General features: G+C 41.2%; 1 protein-coding gene across 2 annotated transcripts in view; it reads left to right on the forward strand.

Moving 5' to 3' along the window:
• MTBP (MDM2 binding protein) overlaps positions 1–27,625 on the forward strand; it is a 41,201-nt gene extending 13,576 nt beyond the window's left edge. For both annotated transcript variants that reach the window (XM_063131094.1, XM_063131095.1), the window contains 13 exons: positions 478–550; positions 2,748–2,865; positions 3,327–3,500; positions 6,787–6,897; positions 12,468–12,632; positions 13,646–13,739; positions 13,882–14,019; positions 15,300–15,395; positions 20,472–20,738; positions 21,263–21,509; positions 23,381–23,494; positions 25,592–25,657; positions 27,329–27,625. In XM_063131094.1, coding sequence (XP_062987164.1) covers positions 478–550; positions 2,748–2,865; positions 3,327–3,500; positions 6,787–6,897; positions 12,468–12,632; positions 13,646–13,739; positions 13,882–14,019; positions 15,300–15,395; positions 20,472–20,738; positions 21,263–21,509; positions 23,381–23,494; positions 25,592–25,657; positions 27,329–27,367 — 1,702 coding nt within the window. In that variant the 3' untranslated portion in view covers positions 27,368–27,625. The remainder of the gene's footprint in view (positions 1–477; positions 551–2,747; positions 2,866–3,326; positions 3,501–6,786; positions 6,898–12,467; positions 12,633–13,645; positions 13,740–13,881; positions 14,020–15,299; positions 15,396–20,471; positions 20,739–21,262; positions 21,510–23,380; positions 23,495–25,591; positions 25,658–27,328) is intronic.

Here is a 27,625-nt window from a genome sequence, read left to right on the forward strand (position 1 = left end):
CATGATCATGTGATCACAGTCAGGGTTATTTTCATATACTACAGATACAGTAACAAAGTGGCAATAATTTATAATGCAGAACAAAAGCCTGTCTATGAAACGGGATATATCAGTCCAGAACTGGTATGTAAAAGCAGTCTGAGTGGTCATAGAAACGTCATCTGCAATTAGCAATGAAGTTTTATGATTGTGAAATGGAGTCAAACTCTTTAGACACTGGCTAGAACTGCGTACCTATATAATTACATAATTTCTATACTACTTATTGAGAGGCAAGTGTGTAGATTTCTGCCATGTGTGCTGATGTAGTACTCTTGAAAGCTCTAACCAACTCCATAAATTAGGGATGTATGAGAAGATACATTTGATGGATATTAATTTCCAAGGCATAAACACATTTGAATTAACATCATGTTACTGTAGCATGTACAAATTTAAATTACTGTACTTCATGTGACTCCTTAACTCTCTGTGTAGGAGCTTGGCAAGAACTGATGTTGAGGAGAAATCGTTGCTATTTTGGGATCGGATATCTTCTCTGCATGGAAAGGTATATTGTTATTTTTAAGTAAAATTTATTTATTATTTATTTATTTACAATATTTATAAACAGCTCCATATCTAAAATGGATTCCAGAGCGGTGAACATTAGAAATAAAACAGTTACAGTTTGGATCGGGAGCCTCCTAGAAGAATAACCAGATCTTTGGCTTCTCTTGAAGTAGTTTGCTTTGCAGCACAGTATGTCTGAGAAATATTAATATTAATCCACTTTGTTCTACTTGATAGCTTGTTTAAAGAGCCAGTTTGAATATAATGATAAAGTTCAGTGAACAAGCTAGCTTAATAATCCATAGTTTAATTTTAGCTAGTTTAAACTAAGCATAGTTTAATCCCATTCTTTTTTGGGCCCATGGGCCCATTTGGAATTTTGAGAGTGTTGTGGGCTGCCATGAAGGATGCCCATTCACAAAATTGCTGCTGTGGTGGGCCGGACCAGTCACAAAACACCAATTTGACAGAAGGCTGACTGGTGAGGTAGGAGACAAGTAACTTTCTTCAGAACCTGAATGTAAGTCAGAAGTGGGGTCTGAATAAGTACATAACCTCTCCGTTGAACCCATAGTTTTCTGCTACAACAGAACAGCAGTTTCATAGAAGGCAAGCTCTTTCATAAAATCATAGAATAGCAGAGTTGGAAGGGGTCTACAAGGCCATCTAGTCCAACCCCCTGCTCAATGCAGGAATCCACCCTACAGCATACTTGACAGAAGCTTATCCAGCTGCCTCTTGAATGTCTCTAGTGTGGGAGAGCCCACACTAAGACCCCGCTTCCTGCAGCTACACAGAGGGGGAACAGCGGGGAGGGGTGGTCCAAACCCAGAGAGAGGGAAGGAGGAAACACGGAGACCCAGAGAAAGAAACGGGCAGGACATTCATTGCTCTTCCCGTCTCCCCAGATCCTCAGTCAGATTGCACTACTTGTTTATCCTCCACATAATTTTTCTTTATGTCTTATGCCACAGCAGCAATTTTGTCCTTTCAAACATTTTTTACAGGGCTGTTCCCCTTCTGGTCAGTACACTTTGGTCTTGCTCAGATGCTGATCTCTGCCCAGAAAAGGACATCAATGTGAGAGAGGAAGTAGGAAAGAGCAGTGCCCGTCTTACTTCCTCTCTCGTCCAGATCTCGTTTTCAAGAATGAAATAGTTCCTTTTCCACTTCTGAAAGGGGAAGGCAGTATGCAGGGGGGGATGTGAGGTCAGGGTTTAGTTTAAACCTTGTACCCCACTCACCTCCGGCACAAGGTTTAAATTAACCACAGTTCCCCTAAATATGGATGTAACTGCTGCGATTAGTCTTAGTGGAAAGGAACAGTTCCGATCTACTCACAGCTGTGTCAGAGGAGTTGGGGAAGTGCATAAGCCCGTGGCTCACCAGTAGGCTTGTTAACATAATGCTAAACCACAGTTTAGCAGCATATCTTCAAAGGCACATTATTTCTGAATTACCAGCCATCAGTCTGGGACTCTAAATGAAATAGGGGCGGGAAGGATGGAAAATTGTGGCACAAAAATGCAGGATCTTCCACAGGGAATATGTGCCCTAAAGTTATGGTGATGTGAGATTGCAGGCTGCAATAAGAAATAGTGTGTTTTAAATAGTGATTTTAATATTTTTTATTAGTGAACTGCTTGGAGATTTTATTATATTAAGCAGTGTAGAAGTATTATTAATAAATAATAAAAAGAATCAAGTACATTTGTTGGGCTGGATGTTCCCATAAACATTTCACTTGATTTTGTCTTTGATGCTGGGGCAAATGTTATTGTAGCCAATAATTTTTCATGGAAGTGGCCTATTCACATGAACACCATAACGCACTATTTCTTATTGAACACCATAATGCAGAATGAAGGGACTCCTAAAAGATCTGGGGCACTGACAAAATGTAATTAAATTCATTGACGTTTCTCTACTCTTTCCTGAATTAACCCAGAGCTCTTTAAACAGCTAGATCTTAACAATACTTCTGAAAGGTGCTCAGGCTTGACCGTTGGCAAACTTGCAACGGGAGAGAATTCCATAATTTTGGGGCAGCTGCTGAGAGCACCTCTCTTCACACCCTTCCTGTTTTAACCTGACTGCTTGATGAATCAAGTGAATACCCGATCCTTTATAAATTTTTGTTCTAGGATCTTGATATATAATGGTAATGTGTATGTATGTATGTGCTTTTCCTACAGATAGGAGCTTTATTTGTACTGCCTTGCAGTGTAAGTGGCATGTTGATTCCTTTACCGAGCCAGCTGAGTACAAAAAAATGGAAGGAATATATAGCTCGGAAACCCAAAGACATCAGTGGTGAGTAAAGTTCACCATATTACATAGTAAAGTAACGAAGAGATCATCCCACCTTGGACATCACACTAAACTGGTTTAGCAGGACATGAATGAGCATAGCATTCCATGGTACCTCTTCTGCTGGGGCTGTGAAGAAAAGTTTGGAAACTTTCACTTGTTAAATTTTATTGGGTATTGAATTACGAAATTCCTTATGCAAATAAGAATTCATACACCAGGATGACCTACAAAATGTATTAATCTAAATAGTAGATGAGGCTTATTCTAAACGTATAAAGAAATGTGTGGTGTTTTTTAGTTATAGGTAGAATTGTCATTCCTCACTATTAAAAACACAGGAATCCTGGCTACTCTAAATCTAGAATTTATTCAGATTTAATCTAGATTTTAATGTATATGAATAGCTTTTAATGTCAGTAAGGCCTCTGAATTATTGGTCATGCAACTTCTGTTCTCATTAGTTCCAGAAGTTGAGCTGAAAGGAGAAACTTGCAACTATTATTTCTTAGTACAAGGCAATGGCTGTGGAGGATGTAAAGCAACATTGATCTATTCAGCCGGCCAGATCAATGGCTCAGTCACTCTTGCAGAAACAATTGGAAAATTGAACACAAAGACAGGAGAGACAGAAGCAGGTAAGTCTATGGAAGTGAAATAAAATGACGGGAAGTTTGTGTGGTTTTTGTTCCAAGTAGATGAAGACATTGACTGAGTGATTTCTTTTTTAATTTAACATTTAAACCTTCAGTATCTGGAGTTTTAACTACTAACCTTTTAAATCATTTTAAATGAGACTTTTGAAAGCTAATCAAGTCTGTGAGTAAAGAAACGCAGTTCATGATCAGCCTTGCCTCTTAGCTCCTTCGATCAGGGTATGAAATCCCAAGTAGAGACTTGTTCTCATGAGTGTCTTGTCACTGATTGAGATAAGTCTGGGATTCACTGTTGAAGACAAACCCTGCTATAATTGCAGAGGTTAGTGTTGTTTTCTGCCATTATGTTTTCCAGTAAAACGGGTCCCCATTCTGGAACATCACAGAGGCCTTGGTAGACTTGGCAGTTCGGTGGTTTTTTTCTTTGTTTTGCATACAGGTCATCACATAGAGAACATAATTCCTCTGCCTCCTTTGAAAACAATAAAACATGGGCAGGGACCAGTTTGGAAGTTTTGCTAATAAGCATCCTGTTCAAATTTATCCCCAATTTGGGGAAAAACTAATTTTTTTATGCTGCGTGTATAATATACATAGGTATATTATTGAATAATAAATATATTATTGAATAATAGTAATAATTGAATAAGCAGCTAAATAAAAACGGTATAATAGTTAAAAATGAAACAATTGTCCGCAAGTAGCACAACCCTGTGTACAATTTTTTATAGATTTAAACATTTTAAAATTCTAAAAAAATGATGTCTGTACTGCCCGATAACATTGAAACAACGTCTTGCGAAGTCTCGGCTGTGTGACAACAAATGCTGGAGGCAGGAATACCCTATCTGTGTGGACAGTAAGAGTACAGTTAAGTACAGTTAAGAGGGCTATTTATAAAATCGAGTGTTTGGAATGTAACTCTTTTTACATTGGTGAAACTGGAAGACCTCTTCTAAAAGGATATAAAGAGCACTTGGCTGATATTCAGCGTAATGGAATGCGTGCCAGACCTTGATCCCTTTATATGAGGGAGAAACATGCTGATAGAGTGACGTTAGTGACGATCTCTGTGCTATCACTGGAATGGAGCCTCCAAAGGAGAAAGATGGAGGCAATGTTTTATTGATAAGTTGAAACCTGATATCAGAGTAAAGGATGAGATGAAACAAGCCATGATGTTTATTAATGCAGCTTGATTGGCTGTTGAATACAAGCGTTGGTTCGCAAGGTTAGATTTTCTTGGGCCATGGAGAACTCCACGATTGAGCAAGTGGGCTCCTATAAATACTTGGGTATATGGTTCCATGAAACCATCTCTTGGAAAGAACAGGGAAAACTCTCTAAGACTAAAGCTGAACGACACCTAGGTGCAATTACTCGCTTCTTTTTTACAAGGGGCGGGCAATTCATTCCGGCAGCTGTCCAGGTTTTCAAAGCCAAAATCATCCCTCAGATTTTATATGGGGCTCCAATTTGGTTCCCATGCTTTAAATCCTCCCTTGAGGGTATTCAGTCTTCTTTTCTTAGAATGTTATTTGGTGTTCCCAAGTGTGTTTCTGGAGCTGCTCTTAAACTAGAAGTCGGTCTGAATTCTGTTAATTGCCTGGCCTGGATTCATGTTATCCATTTTTGGCTTCGCTGTAACATGGCACCTCCATCTAATTCTCTAGTATCTAAGATTCTGTTAGACCATTTTGAATCCCCTTGGGCAAAGGCCATGACTAGTAAAATCAAGTCAGTAGGCCTATCCCCCCAAAAGCTACTATCAAGGGATTTAGCTAGTGCCAAATCAGTAGTGAAACAGAGACTGCTTGATATAGATATGCAAGTCCTTCAGAGTGCTGCACGGGGCCCATGCTCCCCCCTGTCCCTAGGACTACCAGCCTCCTTTTGTAAAGATGGGATGCCTTATCTACGCTGGTTGTCTATTCCTAAATACAGGAGAGCATTCTCATTAGCCAGACTTAATGTTCTTCCCTCCAAACTTTTGGAGGGCAGATTTAATAAAATTCCAGTGCTCAACAGATGCTGCCCCTGCAACAATAGTGAAGTGGAAACTGTATCTCATGTTTTACTGTTTTGCAGATTTTATCTAGGGGCTAGAAATGATCTTCTAAACCCTATTTTACAATTTTATCCTGGTCACCCAACTGAATTCTTAACGTCTCTTTTACTTTGTAATATAGACAAATCAACCACTGAGCAAGTGGCCAAGTTTTTGAACCTGGCCATTTCTTTTAGATCTTCTGTGATCGCCTGACTTTTAATAGTTAATAGTTAATGGTATGTTCAGTTTGCTGTATGTAAAATTTTTATCTGCTGGAATGGTCTATTGACCGCAATAAACTGTTGTTGTTGTACAAGCGTTGGTTGTTAATCCATGTTTCCTCATTGAGGTTGGGCATGCTCTCTGGCTCAGTTTATAAGTGGCATTGTAGCATACTCTTGTTTGTGACTGAAGCTGGTATTTTATGCTGTAACGTTTCACGTTTTAAAATCAGTTTATATATGTATATGTTTTAAAAAATTAAAGCTATAAAAATTTAATATTTTTTTTTAGAATTTTAAAAAAATTAAAGCTATAAAATTGTATAAAGTGGCTGCGCTACTAATGGTCATTTGTTTTGTTTGGAGTGCTGTACCATGTAAATCACATCACCTGCATATCGGGTTGATTAATAGTTAAAAAGACATCTCTTGACCGCAGTTCCGTCCTGGATCATTGGGGAATTTGGAATCCTGGTTTGTTGCTGTGGTTGGGAAAGCAGAAGTAATGTTTTCCACAAGTCAGACTGACTGACGGCCTTTTTCTTTGTCTTCTGTTTAGCTGACTTATTTGAGCTGGTAGTTCGGCAGGTGCCTCTTTGGGAATGGACTTGATCCGTTCTTGTGGCATGTTGTATTCTGAATTGCTTTGTTGATCTGTTGTGGGGTCTGGATTGTCCAACCGTTGGAGGAAAGGGATCATTTCCAGATCCGATTCTGTGAAAGATTGAGTTGCCCTGAATTGCCAGATTGGGCTTCAGATATCCTATTCTGTATTTTAAAAGGTGAACCCTCAAACATACAGAATATACCCAGCCCTGAACTCTGTGACTGCTGGTTGTTTAGTTCTTGTGATGTTTTCTTGTTGGTTTTTGAGCCCGGATCTTTCCCCACTTACGTCATTCAGATTGTTAGAATTCAGAATGTAATATAATTAGATCACTTCATGATTTTTAAGATAGTCTCTTGTCTCTTCTTCCCTCCCCCCACATCAACACAGGCTTATTTCAAGAGTTTGTTAGATCTCTTCCACATTTCCACGGAGAACAGATTTTACAAAGAGAGAAGAAGCTGGCTTGTGTCCAAGCATTGGCTTTGAATCACTGCCTGAGTGAGTAACAGAGAAAACATCCAGCGAGTAAACTGATGTAAACCAAATTTATCTTAATTTTGCATTTAATTTGACAGTATTTACACTATAACTCTAGAGAAGCTAGTAAATTCAAACAATGTTCAAAAGCGTTGCCATTAAGAAAAGAATAAAATTTCATAACAGGTAAGTCTTTGTTGGATGTGTTCCCCCCACCCCTAAACTGCTTCAAGCTGAATGTTGACTTCTGTTTGATTTTGTGGTAGGGGAATGTTTAGATAGCTTTCTACCTTGGTTAGCCTGGAGCTAAATTACAAGGTGTATGGAAAGACTAAAATGAAAACCGGATAGAAAATAGGGCCCGCAGTGAAATAGGGTTGCCAACTTTTCAATCAGTCCTTGCAGCTGTGCCTAACAGTAGCTGGATATGTAGATATAAGCAGCTGACTTTTATCTTCATGTTGTGTAAAAGCTTTACCTGGTGAACGATACACCTCAAGCTGTTGTTAAAAGTGGTGAAGATTGTGGGATGGTAGGGAATACAGGCAGCAGTCCATATCCTATGTAGAGGCAACACTTACCTGTAAAGTCATCCAAGGAAAAGTTTCTGGGCATGTGTCCATGCTAGCCAACATTTTGTCACGCGTTATGGCAGTTTCTAATGCTTCTGAGAGAGGTGGGGGTGGGGAGATATTGTCCCTCATCTGCTGGGCGGCAACTGAAGCATTAGAATAGTACGTTCATGGTATCTTTTATTTAGATTAAATATATCTTCAATGTAAATAGCTTTCCTCTCATTGGTGTGTTATCTGGGAACTCTTTCCACTTGATCCTGAATACTAGACAAGGATACTAGTCTGAATATTAGACTGGGTACAGGTTGTAGAAACTCATGGTGATAAAAATGCCGATAGTACATCCTCAGAAGATTGTTGTTTGTTATTGCTACACAGTCTCAATAAGTTTGAGATTTGTTTTTGAAAAAAATGTTGGTTATGGAATGGGGGAATACAGACTATTTAAAACTTAAAAAAAAGCAGAGGTGTAACTATTAACTCATTTAGCCAGTTACAAGTGTTGTTATCATTGTTATTATTAATATTTTGCCAAATACTCATAACACGGTGCACACTTAAAAATGCAGAGAAATCCACTAAAACTTTTCTTCACATCGGAACTCGGTTCTTTTCAGACTGCAATCCTGTGCAGACTTTCTTGGGAGTAAATCGCATGGAACTCAGTGAGACTTGCTTCTAAATTAACATGCTTAGGGTTGCATACACAGAGGTGGGGGGTGGGGGAAAGAGAACATTATTTTTATTTCCATGATGATGCTCTATTTACTGATCTTCAGTACCTATTTCCAATGGAATATGTACAATACAATCCTCATACAAGGCTTACTTAGGAGTAAGCCCAATTGAAACCCCATTAAAATCAATGTGTTGTATTTCCAAGTAGTAAACATAGGATTGCAGACTGAATCTTATTATTGCTGATTTCCATTTTCAACTAAGCAAAGCTAAGCTCTACAAGCTAAGGGATGATATGCCACTTTGAGAGGGTTCTGCCTTTGAGAGGTTTCTACCCTTAAAGGTGACATAAAATAATTTTAAATAAATTAAATGCTTTGTTTTTAGCATACACTTGACAAAAGTTCAAAATTAGGACTTGAAAAAGGGGTTTCCCTGACATCCAGGACTTATTTTTTTCAACATAGTTGGGGAGCAGCTGCAGAAGCAAAGGCTGGAGGATACCTCAGCCGACTACATTTCCCAGCATGCTTTGAATCATAGAATCATAGAATAGCAGAGTTGGAAGGGGCCTACAAGGCCATCGAGTCCAACCCCCTGCTCAATGCAGGAATCCACCCTAAAGCATCCCTGACAGATGGTTGTCCAGCTGCCTCTTGAATGCCTCTAGTGTGGGAGAGCCCACAACCTCCCTAGGTAGCTGATTCCACTGTCGCACTGCTCTAACAGTCAGGAATTTTTTCCTGATGTCCAGCCGGAATCTGGATTCCTTTAACTTGAGCCCGTTATTCCGTGTCCTGCACTCTGGGAGAATCGAGAAGAGATCCTGGCCCTCCTCTGTGTGACAACCTTTTACGTATTTGAAGAGTGCTATCATGTCTCCCCTCAATCTTCTCTTCTCCAGGCTAAACATGCCCAGTTCTTTCAGTCTCTCTTCATAGGGCTTTGTTTCTAGACCTCTGATCATCCTCGTTGCCCTCTTCTGAACACGCTCCAGCTTGTCTGCGTCCTTCTTGAATTGTGGAGCCCAGAACTGGACGCAATACTCTAGATGAGGCCTAACCAGGGCCGAATAGAGAGGAACCAGTACCTCACGTGATTTGGAAGCTATACTTCTATTAATGCAGCCCAAAATAGCATTTGCCTTTCTTGCAGCCATATCGCACTGTTGGCTCATATTCAGCTTGTGATCTACAACAATTCCAAGATCTTTCTCATTTGTCGTATTGCTGAGCCAAGTGTCCCCCATCTTGTAACTGTGCATTTGGTTTCTATTCCCTAAATGTAGAACTTGGCATTTATCCCTATTAAATTTCATTCTGTTGTTTTCAGCCCAGCACTCCAGCCTATCAAGATCACTTTGAAGTTTGTTTCTGTCTTCCAGGGTATTAGCTATCCCACCCAATTTGGTGTCATCTGCAAATTTGATCAGCGTTCCCTGCACCTCCTCGTCCAAATCATTAATAAAAATGTTGAAGAGCACTGGGCCCAGGACTGAGCCCTGCGGCACCCCACTCGTTGCCTCTCCCCAGTTTGAGAAGGTTCCATTGATAAGTACTCTTTGAGTCCGATTCTGTAGCCAACTGTGGATCCACCTAATAGTTGTTCCATCTAGCCCACTTTTAGCTAGTTTGTTAATCAGAATGTCATGTGGTACTTTGTCAAAAGCTTTGCTGAAGTCAAGATATATGACATCCACAGCATTCCCACAGTCCACAAGGGAGGTTATCCTATCAAAAAATGAGATCAAATTAGTCTGACAGGATTTGTTCCTGACAAATCCATGTTGGCTTCTAGTAATCACTGCATTGATTTCAAGGTGTTTACAGATTGACTTCTTTATAATCTGCTCCAGAATTTTCCCAGGGATGGATGTCAGGCTGACTGGTCTGTAGTTCCCAGGTTCCTCCTTTTTGCCCTTTTTGAAGATAGGGACAACGTTAGCCCTCCTCAAGTCGTCCGGCACCTCACCCGTCTTCCATGATTTTGCAAAGATAATAGACAAAGGTTCTGAGAGTTCTTCCGCTAGCTCCTTCATTACTCTTGGATGCAGTTCATCGGGCCCTGGGGATTTGAACTCATTCAAGGAAATTAGGTGTTCTTTGACCATTTGTTTATCAATCTCAAACTGCAATCCTGCCCCCTCAACTTCTGCTTCACTTTTTCCAGGGGGGTCATAGATCCGCTTTTGGGAGAAGACCGAGGCAAAGTAGGAATTGAGCACTTCAGCCTTTTGTTTGTCGTCTGTTATCAATTTGCCATCCTCATTAAGCAGTTGAACCACCATTTCTTTCCTCTGTCTTTTACTACTCACGTATCTGAAGAAAGCCTTTTTATTGCTTTTAGCATCCCTCGCTAATCTCAGCTCATTCACAGCTTTAGCCTTCCTGACGCCATTTCGGCACTTCTGCGCCACTTGTCTGTACTCTTCTTTTGTAGCCTGGCCTTCCTTCCACTTCCTATATGTATCCCTTTTTGTTTTCAGTTCATCAATAAGCTTTTTGTGGAGCCACATTGGTTTCCTCTGTTGTCTTCTATCTTTTCTCCTTGTTGGAATTGTTTGTAACTGTGCCTTTAAAATTTCATTTTTTAGATACTCCCACCCATCCTGCACTCCTTTTCTTTTTAGGCTCCCTTGCCACGGGACCTTACTTATTATAGTTCTGAGTTTATTAAAATCAGCTTTCCTAAAATCCAGAGTACGTGTATGGCTACGCTCGACTTTTGTCTCCTTCATAATCAAGAATTCAAGTATGACGTGGTCACTTTCCCCCAGAGTTCCCGTAACTGCCACTTTATCCACTAAGTCATCCCTATTGGTCAATAACAAGTCAAGGATTGCCGATCCTCTAGTTCCTTCCACCACTTTCAGTAGGAGAAAGTTATCACCCATACATGTCAGGAATTTCTTTGGTGTGTTAGAGAAGAAAGCCAGACAGAACTGATGGGAGAGTCCTTCTAGCATGAGCAAATGCCCCCCCCCCCCCCCGGCTCCTTGTCTTCTGGTAATTGTGAGGAAGATGCACAAAGTAATGGGTAGAAAATAGTTAAATGAATGTCTCTGACTTGCAGCATTTGTAATTTGCATAATATGCATTTTAACCTGCCTGGGGCCTCATCTACACCAAGCAGGATATTGCACTAAGAAAGCGGTATATAAAAGGCAGGAGCCACACCAAGCAGGATATAGTGATATAAAAGTGGTATATGGTATATGTCAATGGTCCCCAAGAATTGTCAGTGCACTTCAGTACCGCTATAAAGCAGCAGTGTGGCTCCTGCCTTTTATATACCACTTTCATACCACTTTCATAGTGCAATATCCTGCTTGCTGTAGATGAGTCCGATGCTTGTGGAAACTGGGATATGGCAACTCCACCCATATTGCATTGACAATTTGTTTGTGCTTAATGCCTCCTTGTTTCCAAGCTGTGCAGGAATATTTGTCTCTTTTAATCGAGTCCAGTAAGGGTGCAATCCTATGCATATTTAGACAGGAAAAAAAGTCCTACAACTCATGCTGGTTAGGGAATGCTGAGAGTTGTAGGACTTTTTTTTCTTTCTAAACACGTGTAGGATTGCACCCTAAATCAGGAAGACTATTGAAAGGAAAGAATAGCATGGAAAAAGTGCTTTATTAATATTTATTTATTTATTTATTAAACTTATATACCGCTCCCATAGCCAGGGCTCTCTGGGCGGTTTACAGAAATTCTAAAATTGAGGTAAAAACAAGTATACAAAATTTTAAACTCTAAAACACAGAACATACACACACAAAGCATTAAAAACCGATTAAAAACTAAACATGTGGGTAATTAGGATGTGCCGCCATATGCCTGGGCAAAGAGGAAAGTCTTAACCTGGCGCCGGAAAGATAGCAGCGTTGGCGCCAGGCGAGCCTCATCAGGGAGATCATTCCACAGTCTGGGGGCCACCACCGAAAAGGCCCTGTCCCTTGTTGCCACACTCCGAGCCTCTCTCGGAGTAGGCACCCGGAGGAGGACCTTAGATGTTGAACGTAGTGACTGGGTATATTCATGTCGGGAGAGGCGTTCCGTCAGGTATTGTGGTCCCAAGCTGTGTAAGGCTTTATAGGTCAAAACCAGCACCTTGAATTGGGCTCGGAAACATACAGTCTGACAAATGTAAGTTGTTCGAGTTTGCAGTTAGAACAAGGATTTTTGTAGAAGTGATTTACATCTAGCTGCTGCTTGGAAGTGTAAATCAATAATAACTTACTAAAGTAATATTACTATACATCTTATGTTAAGGTTACCATGTCTATGGTTGCAAAAAAACAAAACAAAGTTGAGCTTTTGGTTTTTGTCTTAACAGAAAGGCAGGAATCTTCAAGACAATTGTCAGTGGCATTAGCTGATGAACTGAAAACCCTGCTCACACGTACAAGAGAATACTTTTTAGAGTTGTGGAATGCTAACCATCCAAATAACGTTTCTCCAATAACATCTGTCAAAACCAAAGGCCAGGTGACAGTTTGTGGTGGGTTTTTTTTTTTCCAGTTCCTTAATTATTGTCATTTGGGAAAACACTTACCTGCAAAAGACCATGGAGTTATGAGCACTGTGGTTGCATTTAATTTTCATTTCACTTTCTCTCTCACTATTTAAGAAATAATAATCTTTGTGGGCTTCCTGCACAATATTGCCTTCCCCACCTATATTTGTAGACTTAGTTTTTAATAAATGCTGAATATTCATACTAGTTAAATGTTGTATGCCAAAAAGATAGAAGAAAGGGTGATTGATCTTTGGAGAGGTTGTGGGTAGCATGGTCTTTTCTCCTTTAGTTATTAGATAAAATTAGCATGATGTTGGTGAGTGGGTGCACAGATGCAATGGTGTTAACCCTTCCGTCTCTCCCCCCTAAGCCACTATGAGGTTTGGATACTGAATGGGGTGATTGAAGTTATACAGTTTTCAGAAGTAATAGTATTGCCCTGCCGGAGGAGATTCGTTGGCTTAATACTCTCTCTGAGTTTAAGACAGCCATAAAAACTAGTCTCTTCTGGCAGGCCTACACAGATGAATTTTAAACTTAAGAATTTTAAGATGTTGTGATTGTTATTTTAATATTGTAGTGGTTTTATATGCTCTTTTAACTAGTTTTATGTATTATATTGTATTTAATGTTGTTCCCTGCCTTGATCCAGAGGGAGAGGCGGGTAAAATTATTATTATTATTATTATTATTATTATTATTATTATTATTATTATTATTATTCTAAGAGTTTATTGGAGTAGACAATTACCATAGGGGTTGAAGTATAAGAGAGATATGTAAGTAAAGCCTTTTATTGGACCAACTTAGAAATATGCAAGCTTTTCTTAAACAGATCTCTTCACCAGCCACAATGGGAAGCTAGCTAGCACATTCTCTGTCGTTTCTGGACCAAAACGGATTATAAGTGCACATAGATTTTTGCAGTGTATTGAGGAGCTGTTTTGACTTTTCTTTCCTGTCTTCTTTCGCTCTCATCCCTCCCCCCCTCTCAGATTTGGAATTAAAAGATTCAAATCCTATGAAGTGGGCAGAAAGACATGTCCTCCAGAATTTAGAAAATTTTGAAAAAATTAAACAGAAGACAAGGTAACATTGGCAATTACACACTTGTTGAAAGTTGACTGTTTTGATGATTGCATTACTTCCATCCTCTTCCCTACATAGCATCAGCTGTCAGTGTTGCTTGTGTGCTGTAGCTTTCCTTTCACCTGTTAATTTTTCCTGGCAGAGTTTCTGAACAACTGCTGGGCCGTAAAGATGGCCAAAGGGGGTCAGCGACATTGCTTGATGCTAAAGAGCTTCTGAAGTATTTCACCCCGGAAGGGCTGCCCGTTGGGGATCTGCAGCCTTTACACATTCAAAAAGGGTATGGCCTTATCATGCACGCGCCAATCTGGGGCATGTTTCATAATTGATGACACAAGACTAGTCACCTGAATTTTCTACCTTGCACCTTTGAAAACTTTTGCTATTTGGAGTGTTACTTTATAGGTATTGATAATGCCCCCAATCAAATCTGTTTTAAGCATATTGAGTGATTTTAGAGAAATTGATTGAAACATCAGTCATGTTTATTTGCAAACTCCAGCTTTGAACACTGCTCAGAAGGAAAGTGTATGATGGCAATATTACATACAGTGGTTTCAGAATAATTGTATCAGTTACTAATCTTTGCAAGAAAATCATAATACATCGTGTCAGAAGACACCTTTCAATGAACTAATGAAGAGAACTGTTCAGACTCATTATAGTTGCAAATTTTACAATGAAGTCTAAGGCTAACAAAGCCTGAGTTCAGATGATTCTGTTTTGGAGGATTGGAGATGAACTGCGGGCTTTCACATTCCCTCCTCCTTCCTCACATGCAACTTTCTTTCATTTTACTGCTTGGTGCTAATCACAGTTAGTGCATACCACAGTAAGATCTAAATCAGCAAACTGTGGTTAGTGCTTGTTCTCCAAGCCAGAATTCTAAACCACTGATTCAGTATTGGAGAGCAAACACCAACCATAGTTTGCTGCTTCGAATGTTATGGCTATCTGTGGTTAGTGCTAATCAGGAAACTGAAAGGGAAGATGCTTTCAAGGGAGGGGAAGGAGAGTATGAGCCTATCGGTCATTTCCAATCCTTCGAATTTGCTGATCTGAGTCAAAATCTTCCAGGGTTAGCTAATAAAGTTGTTTTCAGAATCCTGGCTAAAATATCATCACTACTACTGCCAGCTACTTCTCTCTCATGCCTGGACCCAGCTCCATCTGAGAATCCCTCCCAGTAGTAACTCCCTCCATTTCTTTTTCCTTGTGCGTTGTGCCTTTTTAAAAAGATTGTATAATCCTAAGGGCAGGAATGGTTCCTTTTTAATCTGTAAAGGCATCTATGTAAAATCTTCTTTATGTACTTAATAGTAATTTGTCTGCTGCTGAAGCCATATATATATGCAGCAAGGTATGCACCATATTTACAAGATCAATGACGGGACATTTTATAACATCAGTTGAGATTTAATTGTGCCAGAGTAATTGTAGTAATATGCTGCCAATGTGACAGATTGTTCCCATCCACCGTGTGAGAATTTATTCTGTTTTCTATAAATAAGCAATAACTTCAAATTAAAATGGATTCTCTCCTCCCATCCACTTTTTCAGTGACAATGCTTTTCTTCTGACACCAAAGCTAACACCTTGGAAACTGAGAACTTTGCCATTTGAAAAAGCTGCTGACTGCCATTACCACGGCCTTGAGTAAGTCCCCTTAGAGTGAGTGCTGTGAACTATTTCCCCTGTTCCCGTATTCATTGTAAATCCAATTTTAGAAAATTATTTATTAAGTACATTTCTGTACCACCCGATAAGAAACATTGGAACGTGTGTGCGTGCACACATACCCCTTTTTACATCTGGTTCTATAATTGCATGAGCAGGAACTTCATTTGAATTTACTATCAGAGAAGAATAATTGTTTGAAATGAAAATGTAATGCCTTGAATCAAATAACTCGGGAGCCTTAGCTAGTCCTAAGGATAATCCCAGGCAAATGGAGGGGTTGTCCCTGCCTGCTCCAGGAATCCCCTGTGTGTCATTTGGATGCACAGGGAAGATCCCAGGACAATCCCGGGATATAGGCCTGGTCTAGCCATGGACTGGATGTTGTTATGGTCATGAGTACTCAAGACATGTGATATTGCTTTCATTTGAAAGTAGTATTATTTTAGATTTTATTTACTGTTTTTTTATTATGGTATACTTGTTATGATAATTGAATGTACACAGGCCAAAAATCCTTAAAAGGCTGAAGGAGGTGTGTATAAAAAAGTCTCAAATAAGTAAATATTGGATTCTACAATGGAAAGCACAGCCATACTTGTCTTCTGACATTCTAAGGCCCTTTCTACACCTAAGGATTATCCCAGGAAAATGGAGGGATTGTCCCTGCCTGCTCCCGGGATCCCCTGTGTGTCATTTGGATGCACAGGGATAATCCCGGGATGATCCCGGGGGAAAAGGCAGGTGTAGAAACGGTCTAAATCTCTCCATATTTGGGAATGTGAGCCATGTCACATAATGGAGGAACGGGCACCATTTTCTGTGTTGTAAGAAACTGTACAAGTAGATGGACAGTTTTTTACAACACCATTTTCTGTGTTGTGAGAAATTGTACAAGTAGCTACTGTCCATGTTAGGAAAACGCTCAGATAGTGCTAGCGCAGCAAATGCCATTGGCTAGAGCCTATATTGTTCCCTGCCCTGCGTGAAAGCCACTCTAGCCCATTAGTGGAGAGTACGCCAACTGTATTACCCTGCTCACCACTTATCTCATTCAGCAGTGATGGGCAGACTTCTGGACTGTGGGATCTACTTTGCTGCTTATTGGAACCCCGAGACCCACCAACTGGAACCTAGCACAAAAAACATACACTTAGAATTAAAGAATCCAGGAATTTATTTTGGCTTCTGCCCTGAAAAAGCCCACAGAAATGTTTTAAACAAATAAATAATAAATTTTGAGTTCCAGAACTGAACAGGAGCCTTGGTCCTTCCACACAGATATTCACTCCTGATTATTTTGTTACCGCCCTGGTTAAACAACTGGGAGTCAGAAATCCTTGCCAATCTACTGCAAATCACCCAGAGATCTGCCAGTAGATCCCAATCTATCTTCTTCCCACAGCTGGATATGGGAACCCCTTCTGGGAATGCTGGAGTGCCCAGAGCATGGATGAGCCTCCACAGCAAGGAAAAGGCTATACCTCAGGATTAGTATTGTTGAAAGTGTAGTGACAGTGGTAGAACTGTCACAAATGCCTAGTCAAAGCCAGGATATTTCTTCTCTTGTACCTGCAAAATATCCATATAGGTCCCCAGGAAATCATAGCTGAAGTGGGTCAAGTGCAATCTTCACTTTTGTCCTGAATAGCACCAGCATCCCTAGAGAAGTTTGTCTTGTGAATGAATAGTGGGGATTGCCTGCATAATAGCACTCTTGTATCGAAGTGTGAAATACGGGAAGAGTTAAGAAGAGCTATCTGCTTCAGACAGTTTAGTTTTAACTTCAAAGGACTTCTCCAAGCTTTCATGGACTAAGTTGGTGGTTGTCATTGATTGTTAAACACTTTGAAGGTTTTGGAAGCGCCATGTGCATGCTGAGAAGCAGTATTAGTTTCTTACTAATAGTCTCTCTTCTCAGTAGCTGAATACAAATGAAGTGGAAGGGATTGGCATTGACATAAGCACAGAGTACATTATCCATAATTCTGAAGAGAGTTCCAGAACACTGTAGCTGGGTCGGGTTTGTGGATTTAGTTGCTGAGGCCTAAATTCAAATATTTTGGCTTCTGGGTGTTTCATCCCAACCTATGAATAGAATGAAGCTGCACTGAGTTCACCAGAATTTGTGGTCCTTTAAATATGCCATAACTTGTGTGTGTGTGTGTGTGTGTGTGTGTGTGCGTGCGTGCATGTGTATTTTGAAAAGTTTGGAAAGTAATAGCAACTTACTATGCACAGCTGCTTTGTATGATATTTTTCTATCTAAACATGTACAGGATTTGCGCCCTTTAGTGTCCTAACATTTTAGTAGGGCTGTCAATGACAATTCCAAGTAGTTTGGGATCTCCTGGTGCTGTTTTTCATCCTCAAAATGAAGGGTGATATTTACATTACTTTTCCCAAGTCATTAATTATCAGCCACAGCTAGATTGTAAAAAAGAAGAAGATGTAACTATAAAAAGAGTGAGCAGAATGACAGTTTTATTCAAGATAGATTAGTATTTCAACTCTGTAGAATGGGCAGCAGTGTCTACTGAGAATATAAATAAGGAAAATCGAATACCATGAAATGGATAAGCAAGAAGAATTTTGTATTATCAGATAATGAGCTTGTTTCCAGTAGTAAAATAGAATTCATTACTTAAAATGATTAAAAACTCTTTTTCTAGGGTGGGAGGAAATACACTTTAGGCTAAGTATGACAGTATTATCTTGCTAGTAGAAAATTAGTTGATTTGTTCTGACAGCCTACTAGAAGCACAATGTACTGATGCTCAGATAATCATAATAGAAGCAAAATCCCATGTTCCGGAGCTATGAGGCATGCACTGAACCAGTGTTGATTGCATTGTCAGGCAAACCAATCCCCATCCATTTTATCTGCTAAAGTGGAAAGTGATGCTATTAGGCATAATAGCTAAATGGAACCTCCGTGTAGAGGGGACAAACAACGGAGGATTGTGTCTGTTGCCTTCATGTCCTGGGCTTCCTGGAGGCATTTGCTTGACTGCTTTTGCCAACATGATGCTAGAAGGGCCATTGATCTGATCCAGTAGGGCTCTCTTACGCCATATGTAGCTGAGAATGTGCACTGATTGCTATATTTGAAATTGCTTTGGTGCGGTGTTCTAGAAGTCATTCATCCCTTCCTCTTCAATACTGTGAGTGAAAATCCTCCGAGGATAATCTTTAATAATACCTAACAGTGTTATAGTGTTTTGATGTGTTCAGACTGCTTCACATGCATTATCTAGTAGTAAACCTTAACAACAAATCTGTAAGTTAAGTCAGTATTATCATCCCCATATTGCAGATGGGGGACTTAAGTTTGTCTCTGAAGCAGAGCTCCCCCCCCCCCCCCCAGCTCTTCCTGCACGGACAGACCCTCGAGGGCCTAGGCTTCCCTGATACGCATGGTTCAATAGCATTACCCATCTCTGGGAGCTCTAGCTCCTCCTCCTCTATGGAGTCCTCCAGCAGGGCATGACACCACCTCCCTCTTCCATTAGTGGAAATGTTCTGCTGGATTGAAAGCCTTCTGAGGACAAAACGAGCCATTCTATTCATGGAAGGATGGTTATTGATCCAACCCATAATGAAGAGTGGAGATGCTTTATTTTGATTCTTGCTACTAAAGGCTGCTGAGGGAGATTTTGGCTGGGCTACATTCAGTATATGTTAGGCTACAATCCTAAATCTACTTACTAGGGAGTATGTTCCACTGAACGTAATGGGATTTATGTCTGAGTAAACAGACATAGGATTGCCCCCTTGATCTTTGGTATAGCACTGAATGAACGTATTATATTTTATTCACTGTATTTTATTCTCCCCTTCTTCCAAGGGGCTTAGGGTGACATACAAAGTTCTCTATTATTATTATTATTATTATTATTATTATTATTATTATTATTACATTTATATACCGCCCCATAGCTGAAACTCCCTGGGCAGTTTACAAAGATTAAAACATTGAACATTTATGAAAAAAAATATAAAAAATTTTAAACCCGTAAAAACTTAAAACAGATAATATACGAAGACAACATCTGTTTAAACAGATATTGATCTGGGGCAGTTAGAAAGCTCAACATATGTTGTTAAATGCCTGGGAGAAGAGAAAAGTCTTGACCTGGCAACAAAAAAGATCACAATGTTGGCACCAGACGAGCCTCATCAGGGAGATTGTTCCATAATTGGGGGCCACCACTGAAAATGCCCTCTTTCTTGTTGCCATCCTCCACGCTTCCCTCGGAGTAGGGACCCGGAGGAGGACCCTAGATGTTGAGTGTAGTGTACGGGTAGGTTCATGTCAGGAGAGCCGTTCTGTCAGGTAGTGTGATCCCGAGCCATGTAAGGCTTTATAGATTAAGACCAGCACCTTGAATTGGGCTCGGAAATGTACAGGCAGCCAATGCAAGTGGGCCAGAATCAGTCTTATAAGTTCGAACCTTTTGGTTCCTGTTATTTGGCTGCTGCATTTTCCACAAGCTGCAGCTTCTGAACCATCTTCAAAGGCAGCCCCACGTGGAGCACATTGCAGTAATCTAATTTACTAGAGCATAGACAATTGAAGCCAGATTATCCCTTATCTTCACAACAACCTTGTGGAGACCCACAATCCTGTGAGTTAGGTCAGTCTGAGAGTGTGTTACTGGTCCAAGGGAAATCCAGTTCATTTCTGAGTGGAGACTTTACCTCAGGACTCCTAGTCCAATACTCTAGTTCTTACTTATAGATGATATGACACAAAGTGGTTTTTTGATACTTTTGACAATGAATTGTGGGTTGAAGGTTTTGCTATATTGTAACGCAATACCAGCTCATTATGATGGAAGGGAACTGAACCATGAGATCGGGTATCACTCCATTTCATAGCAGATTATGTGAAGATCTTTTTAGAGATCTGCTAATAATTCAGCTAAGGGAGGCAAGGAAGACATTACTGTATTAAAAGATAAACAAAGGGTATTCAGTTCTCTTTAATTGGAAAAAAAAACCCAGTAGATCTTCTGCAATGCTCCTGATTTCTCAAACTGTATTTCATTTTAGATACTGTTTAGACACCAGAAGAGCTTTGGAAAGAGATGTGGGATTTGCTGAACTTCAGACTCGTCTTATCCGCTACGAAACTCAGACTACCTGCACAAAGGAATGCTGTCCTGTGCCGTGCGTCTTGAGCCCTCTGCCATCTCCTGCTGTTTTGTCAGAGCCTGGAAGCATCCCCGACGGGGAATCTTTACAGAGGGATCTCCAAACTGAGGCATCCAGGTTAAAACGCAGATCAAAAGATCTGGAAGGCTTTTATCCCAACAAGAGGTAATATGCTACCTTTTTTTTTTTAAAAAAAAAGAAGAAATTTGAGATCTTTCTTGTGTAAATTCAGCTCTCTCTTATTTTCTGTGGCATAGCTAGCTATATGTTCATACAATCATAACCCTCTTTTGTTAATTCTTCCTCCCCCACTTTTCAAGTGTGATAAACTTTTGCTAGCATTGCAGAGTTTCAAACAAGACCTGCCGGCACTTTCACTTATTTATTTATGTATTTATTTATTTAATCAGCATTTGTATACCACCTTATCTGCTAAATAAGCCATCACTGGAGCCCCGCAGGGTGCATCCTGCAAAACGGGGCCTGTTCCCACCAAAGTAGTTCTGTTCATTTATCCGTGTGAAAACAGAATGAATGTTCATTCACAGAAATATGTGTTTTCATTCATATTTCAGACTTGTCAGTTGTTGATGTGTGACTTTATTTCAGTATTTCAAAGGCAAATCAGACCGCATAGACTGAAATAACTTTTTTAAAAAAATCTGTTTTGCTTCCTTCACTCTTTACAGGTTACTGAAATCTGAAAGTACAGATTACTTGTCCCAGGCGAGCGGAAGCAGTGCTAGTCGCCATTTAGGAGTTGTCACACGGCAGGGCCTGGAGGCATCAGTCTCTCTACCGTCTGTAACTGTCAAACAGTCTCGAAACTGGGCGCACAAAGTAACCCCCAAGAGCAGCGCTGCAAGCCAGAGGTGTGGCAAAGAGGCAGAAATATTGAAGCCCACAAAGGAATCAAGATTTCAGAAGCATACGCGGGTAAGAACTTGGGTTGTTGTTTTTCCAGGGAGAGGTTGCCATTTCTAGATTAAATAAACCAGGGCAAAGTGTGAGTTCAGAGTATGAGAGCTATAAATGTAATAAATCTCAATTGGAGACCCACAAGCCATGTCAGGCCTTTGCAGCTTCTCCAGGCAGCCTTTTGAGTTCTACCTGAAACCTCCCACTGTGTTTGCATCATTTCTTGGAGTCTGATCCTTGACCTGTGTTTCTTTATGGTATTGTGCACCCTGAAGGGAAATGGGTGGGGCGAAGTGACAGGCCCTAAAGTGATAAGTGGGGGCTTGTCTATCGCATGGTATAGTTGGCTACTAGCCCTGATGGTTGTGTGCTGTCTCCAGTATTCGAGGCAGTAAACCTGGGTGCACCAGTTGCTGGGGAACATGGGTGGGAGGGTGCTGTTGCACCCTGTCCTGCTTGTTCATCCTTAGCCGATGGCTGGTTGGCCACTGTGTGAACAGAGTGCTGGACTAGATGGACCCTTGGTCTGATCCAGCATGATGCTTCTTGTGTTCTTGAGCAACACCACAATAAAATGGTCAGTTTACAGAGGAAGTGCTTTGGGAAATGCTCCTTTATGCACTTATGTTACAATGCTATGTAACTTATGTTATGCTTCCAAATCGCGTGAGGTACTGGTTCCTCTCTATTCGGCCCTGGTTAGGCCTCATCTAGAGTATTGCGTCCAGTTCTGGGCTCCACAATTCAAGAAGGATGCAGACAAGCTGGAGCGTGTTCAGAGGAGGGCAACCAGGATGATCAGGGGTCTGGAAACAAAGCCCTATGAAGAGAGACTGAAAGAACTGGGGATGTTTAGCCTGGAGAAGAAAAGATTGAGGGGAGACATGATAGCAGTCTTCAAATACTTCAAAGGTTGTCACACAGAGGAGGGCCAGGATCTCTTCTCGATCCTCCCAGAGTGCAGGACACGGAATAACGGGCTCAAGTTAAAGGAAGCCAGATTCCAGCTGGACATCAGGAAAAACTTCCTGACTGTTAGAGCAGTACGACAATGGAATCAGTTGCCTGGTGAGGTTGTGGGCTCTCCCACACTAGAGGCCTTCAAGAGGCAGCTGGAGAACCATCTGTCAGGGATGCTTTAGGGTGGATTCCTGCATTGAGCAGGGGGTTGGACTCGATGGCCTTGTAGGCCCCTTCCAACTTTGCTATTCTATGATTCTATGAATGTGCACATTTTCCCCTAGAAGGGGAATAATCTCAGCATAAGAAACTGTAACGTATGAAGCCGCTTAAAATAACTAGTCAAAGGGGGAAAGAAATTAAAGGGAGCTGAATGACAAGAAAAGAAAAATCCAAACAAGTGTGGTATGTGTATGTGATGGCTTAAAAAGTAATGCCTAGCAATCTTGAAAGGACAATATGAATATTTTATTAATATTCCTGTGAAGTAGGCAAACAACTTATCTGTTTGCATTTTCAATTAAAAGAATCAAAACAGTTTATGCATTTCTTCTTTTAGCATGAAAAGGGCTGCTTCATACATTGCATCTTTCGTTAGACATCTAAGAGGCTGACACTTAAAAGTGTGAGTGTGACAGACTGTGTGTGTGTGTGTGTGTGAACATGTGTAACATACGGATATACTTGCCACAGAATTGTGATTGGTTGCTGCTTCATGTTGAATGTGTACCAGCTGGAAAGTTTGAGTTCTTGCTTCTGTGTAATGTGTAAAATGGCCCAGGCACTGAACGTATAGCAGGACTGCACTGAGAGAATTGCTGGTGTCCCTTTTGTAGCATTGTTCTGCTCAGATGAAAATGCTGATTTAGAAGCGGGGTATATGATATATTAGGTCTCAGAACTATAAAATATCCCTGTGTTTTCCCAAGATGCTGAAGGAGGTGGTGACCAAAACCCTTGAGAAGCATGGCATTGCTGAAGACCACAAGTGCTTTGCATCGTGCAGCCAGCGTCTGTTTGAGATATCCAAGTGTTATTTAAAGGTACTTGAGTTTTCTTGTGTTTCCCCACACCCAGAATAGCACACGATCTAATTATGGTTTCATATGTTGGTGATTTGCAATTTGAAAACTGACAAGGGGGAAATGTAGGATACGCAATGTGTTCAGCAAAGAAAAGTGCCTGGGAAGTTCCTGTACCTTGCACAGCATTTGTTTCTCCCTGGGTGATGATGGCATGCAAATCCATCATGTTTTCAAGTTTTAGAGTTTAAGAATACTGGTCTGATTGTAGCCTTTCTTCATTAAGAGGCCAATTCAAAATGGTAGGACTTTCACAGCCTTTGCACGCTCCCCCCCCCTTTCCTTGTGGAACATGGGAAGCTGCCTTATACCAAGTCAGAGTCTTTGTCCATTGAACAGCTCATTCAGGGTCTCAAGACAGAGGCATCACCTGCTACCTGACCCTTCTAACTATAGATGCCAAGGATGGGACTGTAGAACATGGGTTCTACCCTGAGCTCTGGTCCTACCCCCAATATTAGGGAAAGAGCTGCTGCTACTCTCATATTAAAAGCCATCTTGGCAGGGGGTGGGGTAATACAAGAGGTAGAGCTCAACACAGATTTGAGGTTCAAGCTGGTTGTGACATTTGGAACCTCTCATGTCTACGGCTGTGTAATTCTCCACAAATGTTGACAACTGAACTACTTTCAATTTACTTTCATGTACAAATTACTGCCGAATGTCTGCTTTGCACACTACATGGCAACAAAACCCGCGTTTGTCAATATGTCTGCTCTTAACAGAAAGCTGTGGCTATTCCCAACTTTATAACTGCAGTTGTAGGAAACATACATTTTTATTTATGTCTGTCACATTCACACACACTTAAAATTGTTAGGGGTACATTTTGTTTTAATCCTATACTTAAAAATGTAATGTGTCAAATAACCTTACTCACAGGGACTTTGGCAATTTCAGATGTGAGTTAAAAATCTTGCAGATTTTAGCTCGTGGCATGAATCCCACCTCCCCACTGCATTGTGGTCTGCTGCTGTGCTTGTACAAAGCAACACCAGAGGGCTAAGTTTACGAGCTTTATGCTGTTTGATCATCTTTGCGGCTTTGCAATATAGCAGAGTTGTTCAGGAACCAGAGATTTGAACTGCCCCTGGTAAACACAGGTCAGTGGAAATCACTTACCCCACTGTAAATGGGCTAGCAGGGAGTTTGAACCCAGGAAAAGAAGAAGAAAAAAAACCTCCCAGTGACAAAAATATAGACCGGTTTTCTGTGCTGTTTGTGTTCACTGATTTGCCACATCTCACCTCCATAATTCACATGGTGACTGTCCATACTAATCCCTGCTAATCTATGTTGCCTGCTGCAAATTTGGGGTTGGTGTTGACAATGCAGTCAATCGGTGTGCAAAATCCTTGCAAGGTGGTGTCTCTTTTGGGGTTACTCAGTCTGTTACAGTTTAGTGGTGGCGATTCAATAAAGCATTAAGGTCTCATGATGGCAAATGCTAAATGTTCTGTGGGTAGGCAATAGTAATGGTGCCTCTGTAATGAACTACATTACTGCTGAGCCTGAACCAAAACTGCTTACCTGTGGTATCCTTCTTCGTTCCGTTTTGTGGCAGTTTATTGACAATTGTTAACACATTCACATAGTTTTGGTACTGCCCTTCTTAATATCATTTTTCTTTTTATATAACCCATTTATCAATGGTGCTGTTTGATCCTATTGTCAATGATATCACAACACTAACATGATGGTGTCATGGTCACTTGTTAACAAAACCTTGTGGTTGCAATAGCAAATTGGATTAAATGGCAATTTGGGCAAAAGTCACCAAGGATTGGGAGGGCAAAAAAGAAGGGAAAAAATGCTAAGAGAACTTGGTAGCCAGGGGAGTAAAAGAAATATTTTCAATGAGTGGGATTTTTTTGGTAACTTGTTCGGCTACAGAATATCACAATTAGGAAAAGGTCAGTTGAACTTCTACTATTATTTTGCTGTGGCTGTAGTGCCTTATTCACAAGGAAATTATCACGTTTATGTCGCTTGCTAACCTTAAATTTAAATGTTGAGATCAATAAACTAGCACATTAAAGTAGTATGTTTCATATTTAGGATCTGAAAACATCTAGGGGGCTGTTTGATGAAATGAAGAAAGCTGCTAACAGCAATGTTAAACAGGTGACCATTTCTTATTTGTACAGTGTGTGTAAATTCATGGACAGGACATGGCCTTCCCTTCCTTATTAAAATACCATTGACATTTTTATTTCTCTAGCCTGAATTACGTTACTTCGCATAGTGTCTGCAATGAGCAGCTGGGAGAATTTGAAAGAGGAATGAATCAAGTATTGGAATTTGACTGGATCATTGTTTTAGAGCAGGTTTGGGCAACGTGGCCCTCCAGATGTTTTGGCCTTGAACTCCTATCATCCCTCACCATTGGCTAAACTGGCTAGGACTGATGGGAGTTGTAGGCCAAAGCATCTGGAACCACAAATTGCCTACCCCTGGTTTAGTGTGGGTTTTTTTTGTTCCTTTGCCCAATATAATACCTACCCTGGTTTTAGGTATCCATATGGTTCAGGAATAGTGTTGTCCTCCTTTGAAGATCCATTACTCACGAAGAACCATCAAAATTAGGGATGTGCTCCGCTTCTAATCGGACCGGAGAAGCAGTAGCGGAGTGGGGGGCTTCGCCTGCCCTTAAGGTGGAGGCGAAGAGGATTGGGGGGCCGGCGGAGCGTGGCGAAGAGGATTGAGGTGAAGGCGGATCCTTCGCCTCGATCCGGAGCTCCGCCGGAAAGGTAAGTGGGGTTTACCGGGCCCTGCCGCTGTCGCCCATGCGGCGATGGCGGCAGGGCCCGGTAATCCCCCCGCCCTCCTCTCCCTTACCTGCCTCCGTCCGCGGTCCGTCAGTGTCTCCAATTGAGCCCGTGGTTCCAGCAGGAAGTCTGGGCCGCACTTGCGGCCCAGACTTCCTGGTGGAACCACGGGCTCAATTGAAGACGGCGACGGACCACGGACGGAGGCAGGTAAGGCCTCCCTCCTCCTTACTGGGCTCTGCCGCCGTCGCTGCATGGGCGGCGATGGCGGCAGGGCCCGGTAACCCCCCCTATGGGGGGGGGACCGGAGCTCCGATCCAGATCCGGAGCTCCGAGCGGAGCGGAGTGGGCACAGGCGGAGTGGGGGCGGGGCGGAGCGGGCCGATCCGAAAATGGCGGATCTTAAAGTGAAGCGGAGTGGGGGTCCGTGCACACCCCTAATCAAAATATCCATTAGGTTCAGCATTCTGTACTTATCACCCAATATCTCTAAGCTCAAAACACAGCTATGCTGGATCAGTTAAAAGGCCGATTTAAACCAGTGGCCAGCTGGATGACTATGGGAAATCCAGAAGCAGGAGATGAGCACAATAACACCTTCTTGTTTGCATTCCCCAGCAACTGGTATTGAGAGGCATGCTGTCCTGTACTGTAGGGTAATATATGGCCATTATAAATAGAGAAGGAGGATGGCCTTATCTTCCATGAATTTGTAACCCCCTTTTAAAGCTGACCAAGTTGGTGGCCATCCCTACATCTCGTGAAAGTGAATTCAACAGTTTAACTCTGCGCTGTGTGAAGAAGTTCTTTTGTCTCTCACTACTCAGCTTTATTGGATGGCCCCAGGTTCTAGTATTCTAAGAGGGAGAAAAACATTTCCCTGTTCACTTTCCCCACACCATGGATACTCCCCCACCCTTACCTGCCTACTTTGCCCCCAATATTGTAACCTTTCCTTAATGCTACATTTGTTTTATTTGCATGTTTATCTCTAGTTCTAATTACATTTCTTGGTGTATATTTACAGGTCATTGAATGGGTTTTAGAGAAGGCCAAGGAGAAATGATGTGTGATAGAGCCCTTGCCATTCTGTGGAGAGTCTTTAGCGCAGCACATTACATGGACAGCTTGGAGTGCCTTGTTAATGTAACTCAAGTGCCTAAAACTAACAGTAATTGCAGAGGTCCGCAGTGTTAAAACGTATCTTAGAGCGAGCCACTTTTTTATATATATATTTATTACATCATAGTGTATGATGTGAGATGATGAACGCTTTGTTTTCTTGTGTGTGGCTTTGCTTCAGAGAATAATAAAAGAGAGCCTT

This window comes from Elgaria multicarinata, chromosome 7, assembly GCF_023053635.1.
Source record: "Elgaria multicarinata webbii isolate HBS135686 ecotype San Diego chromosome 7, rElgMul1.1.pri, whole genome shotgun sequence".
Taxonomy (NCBI): domain Eukaryota; kingdom Metazoa; phylum Chordata; class Lepidosauria; order Squamata; family Anguidae; genus Elgaria; species Elgaria multicarinata.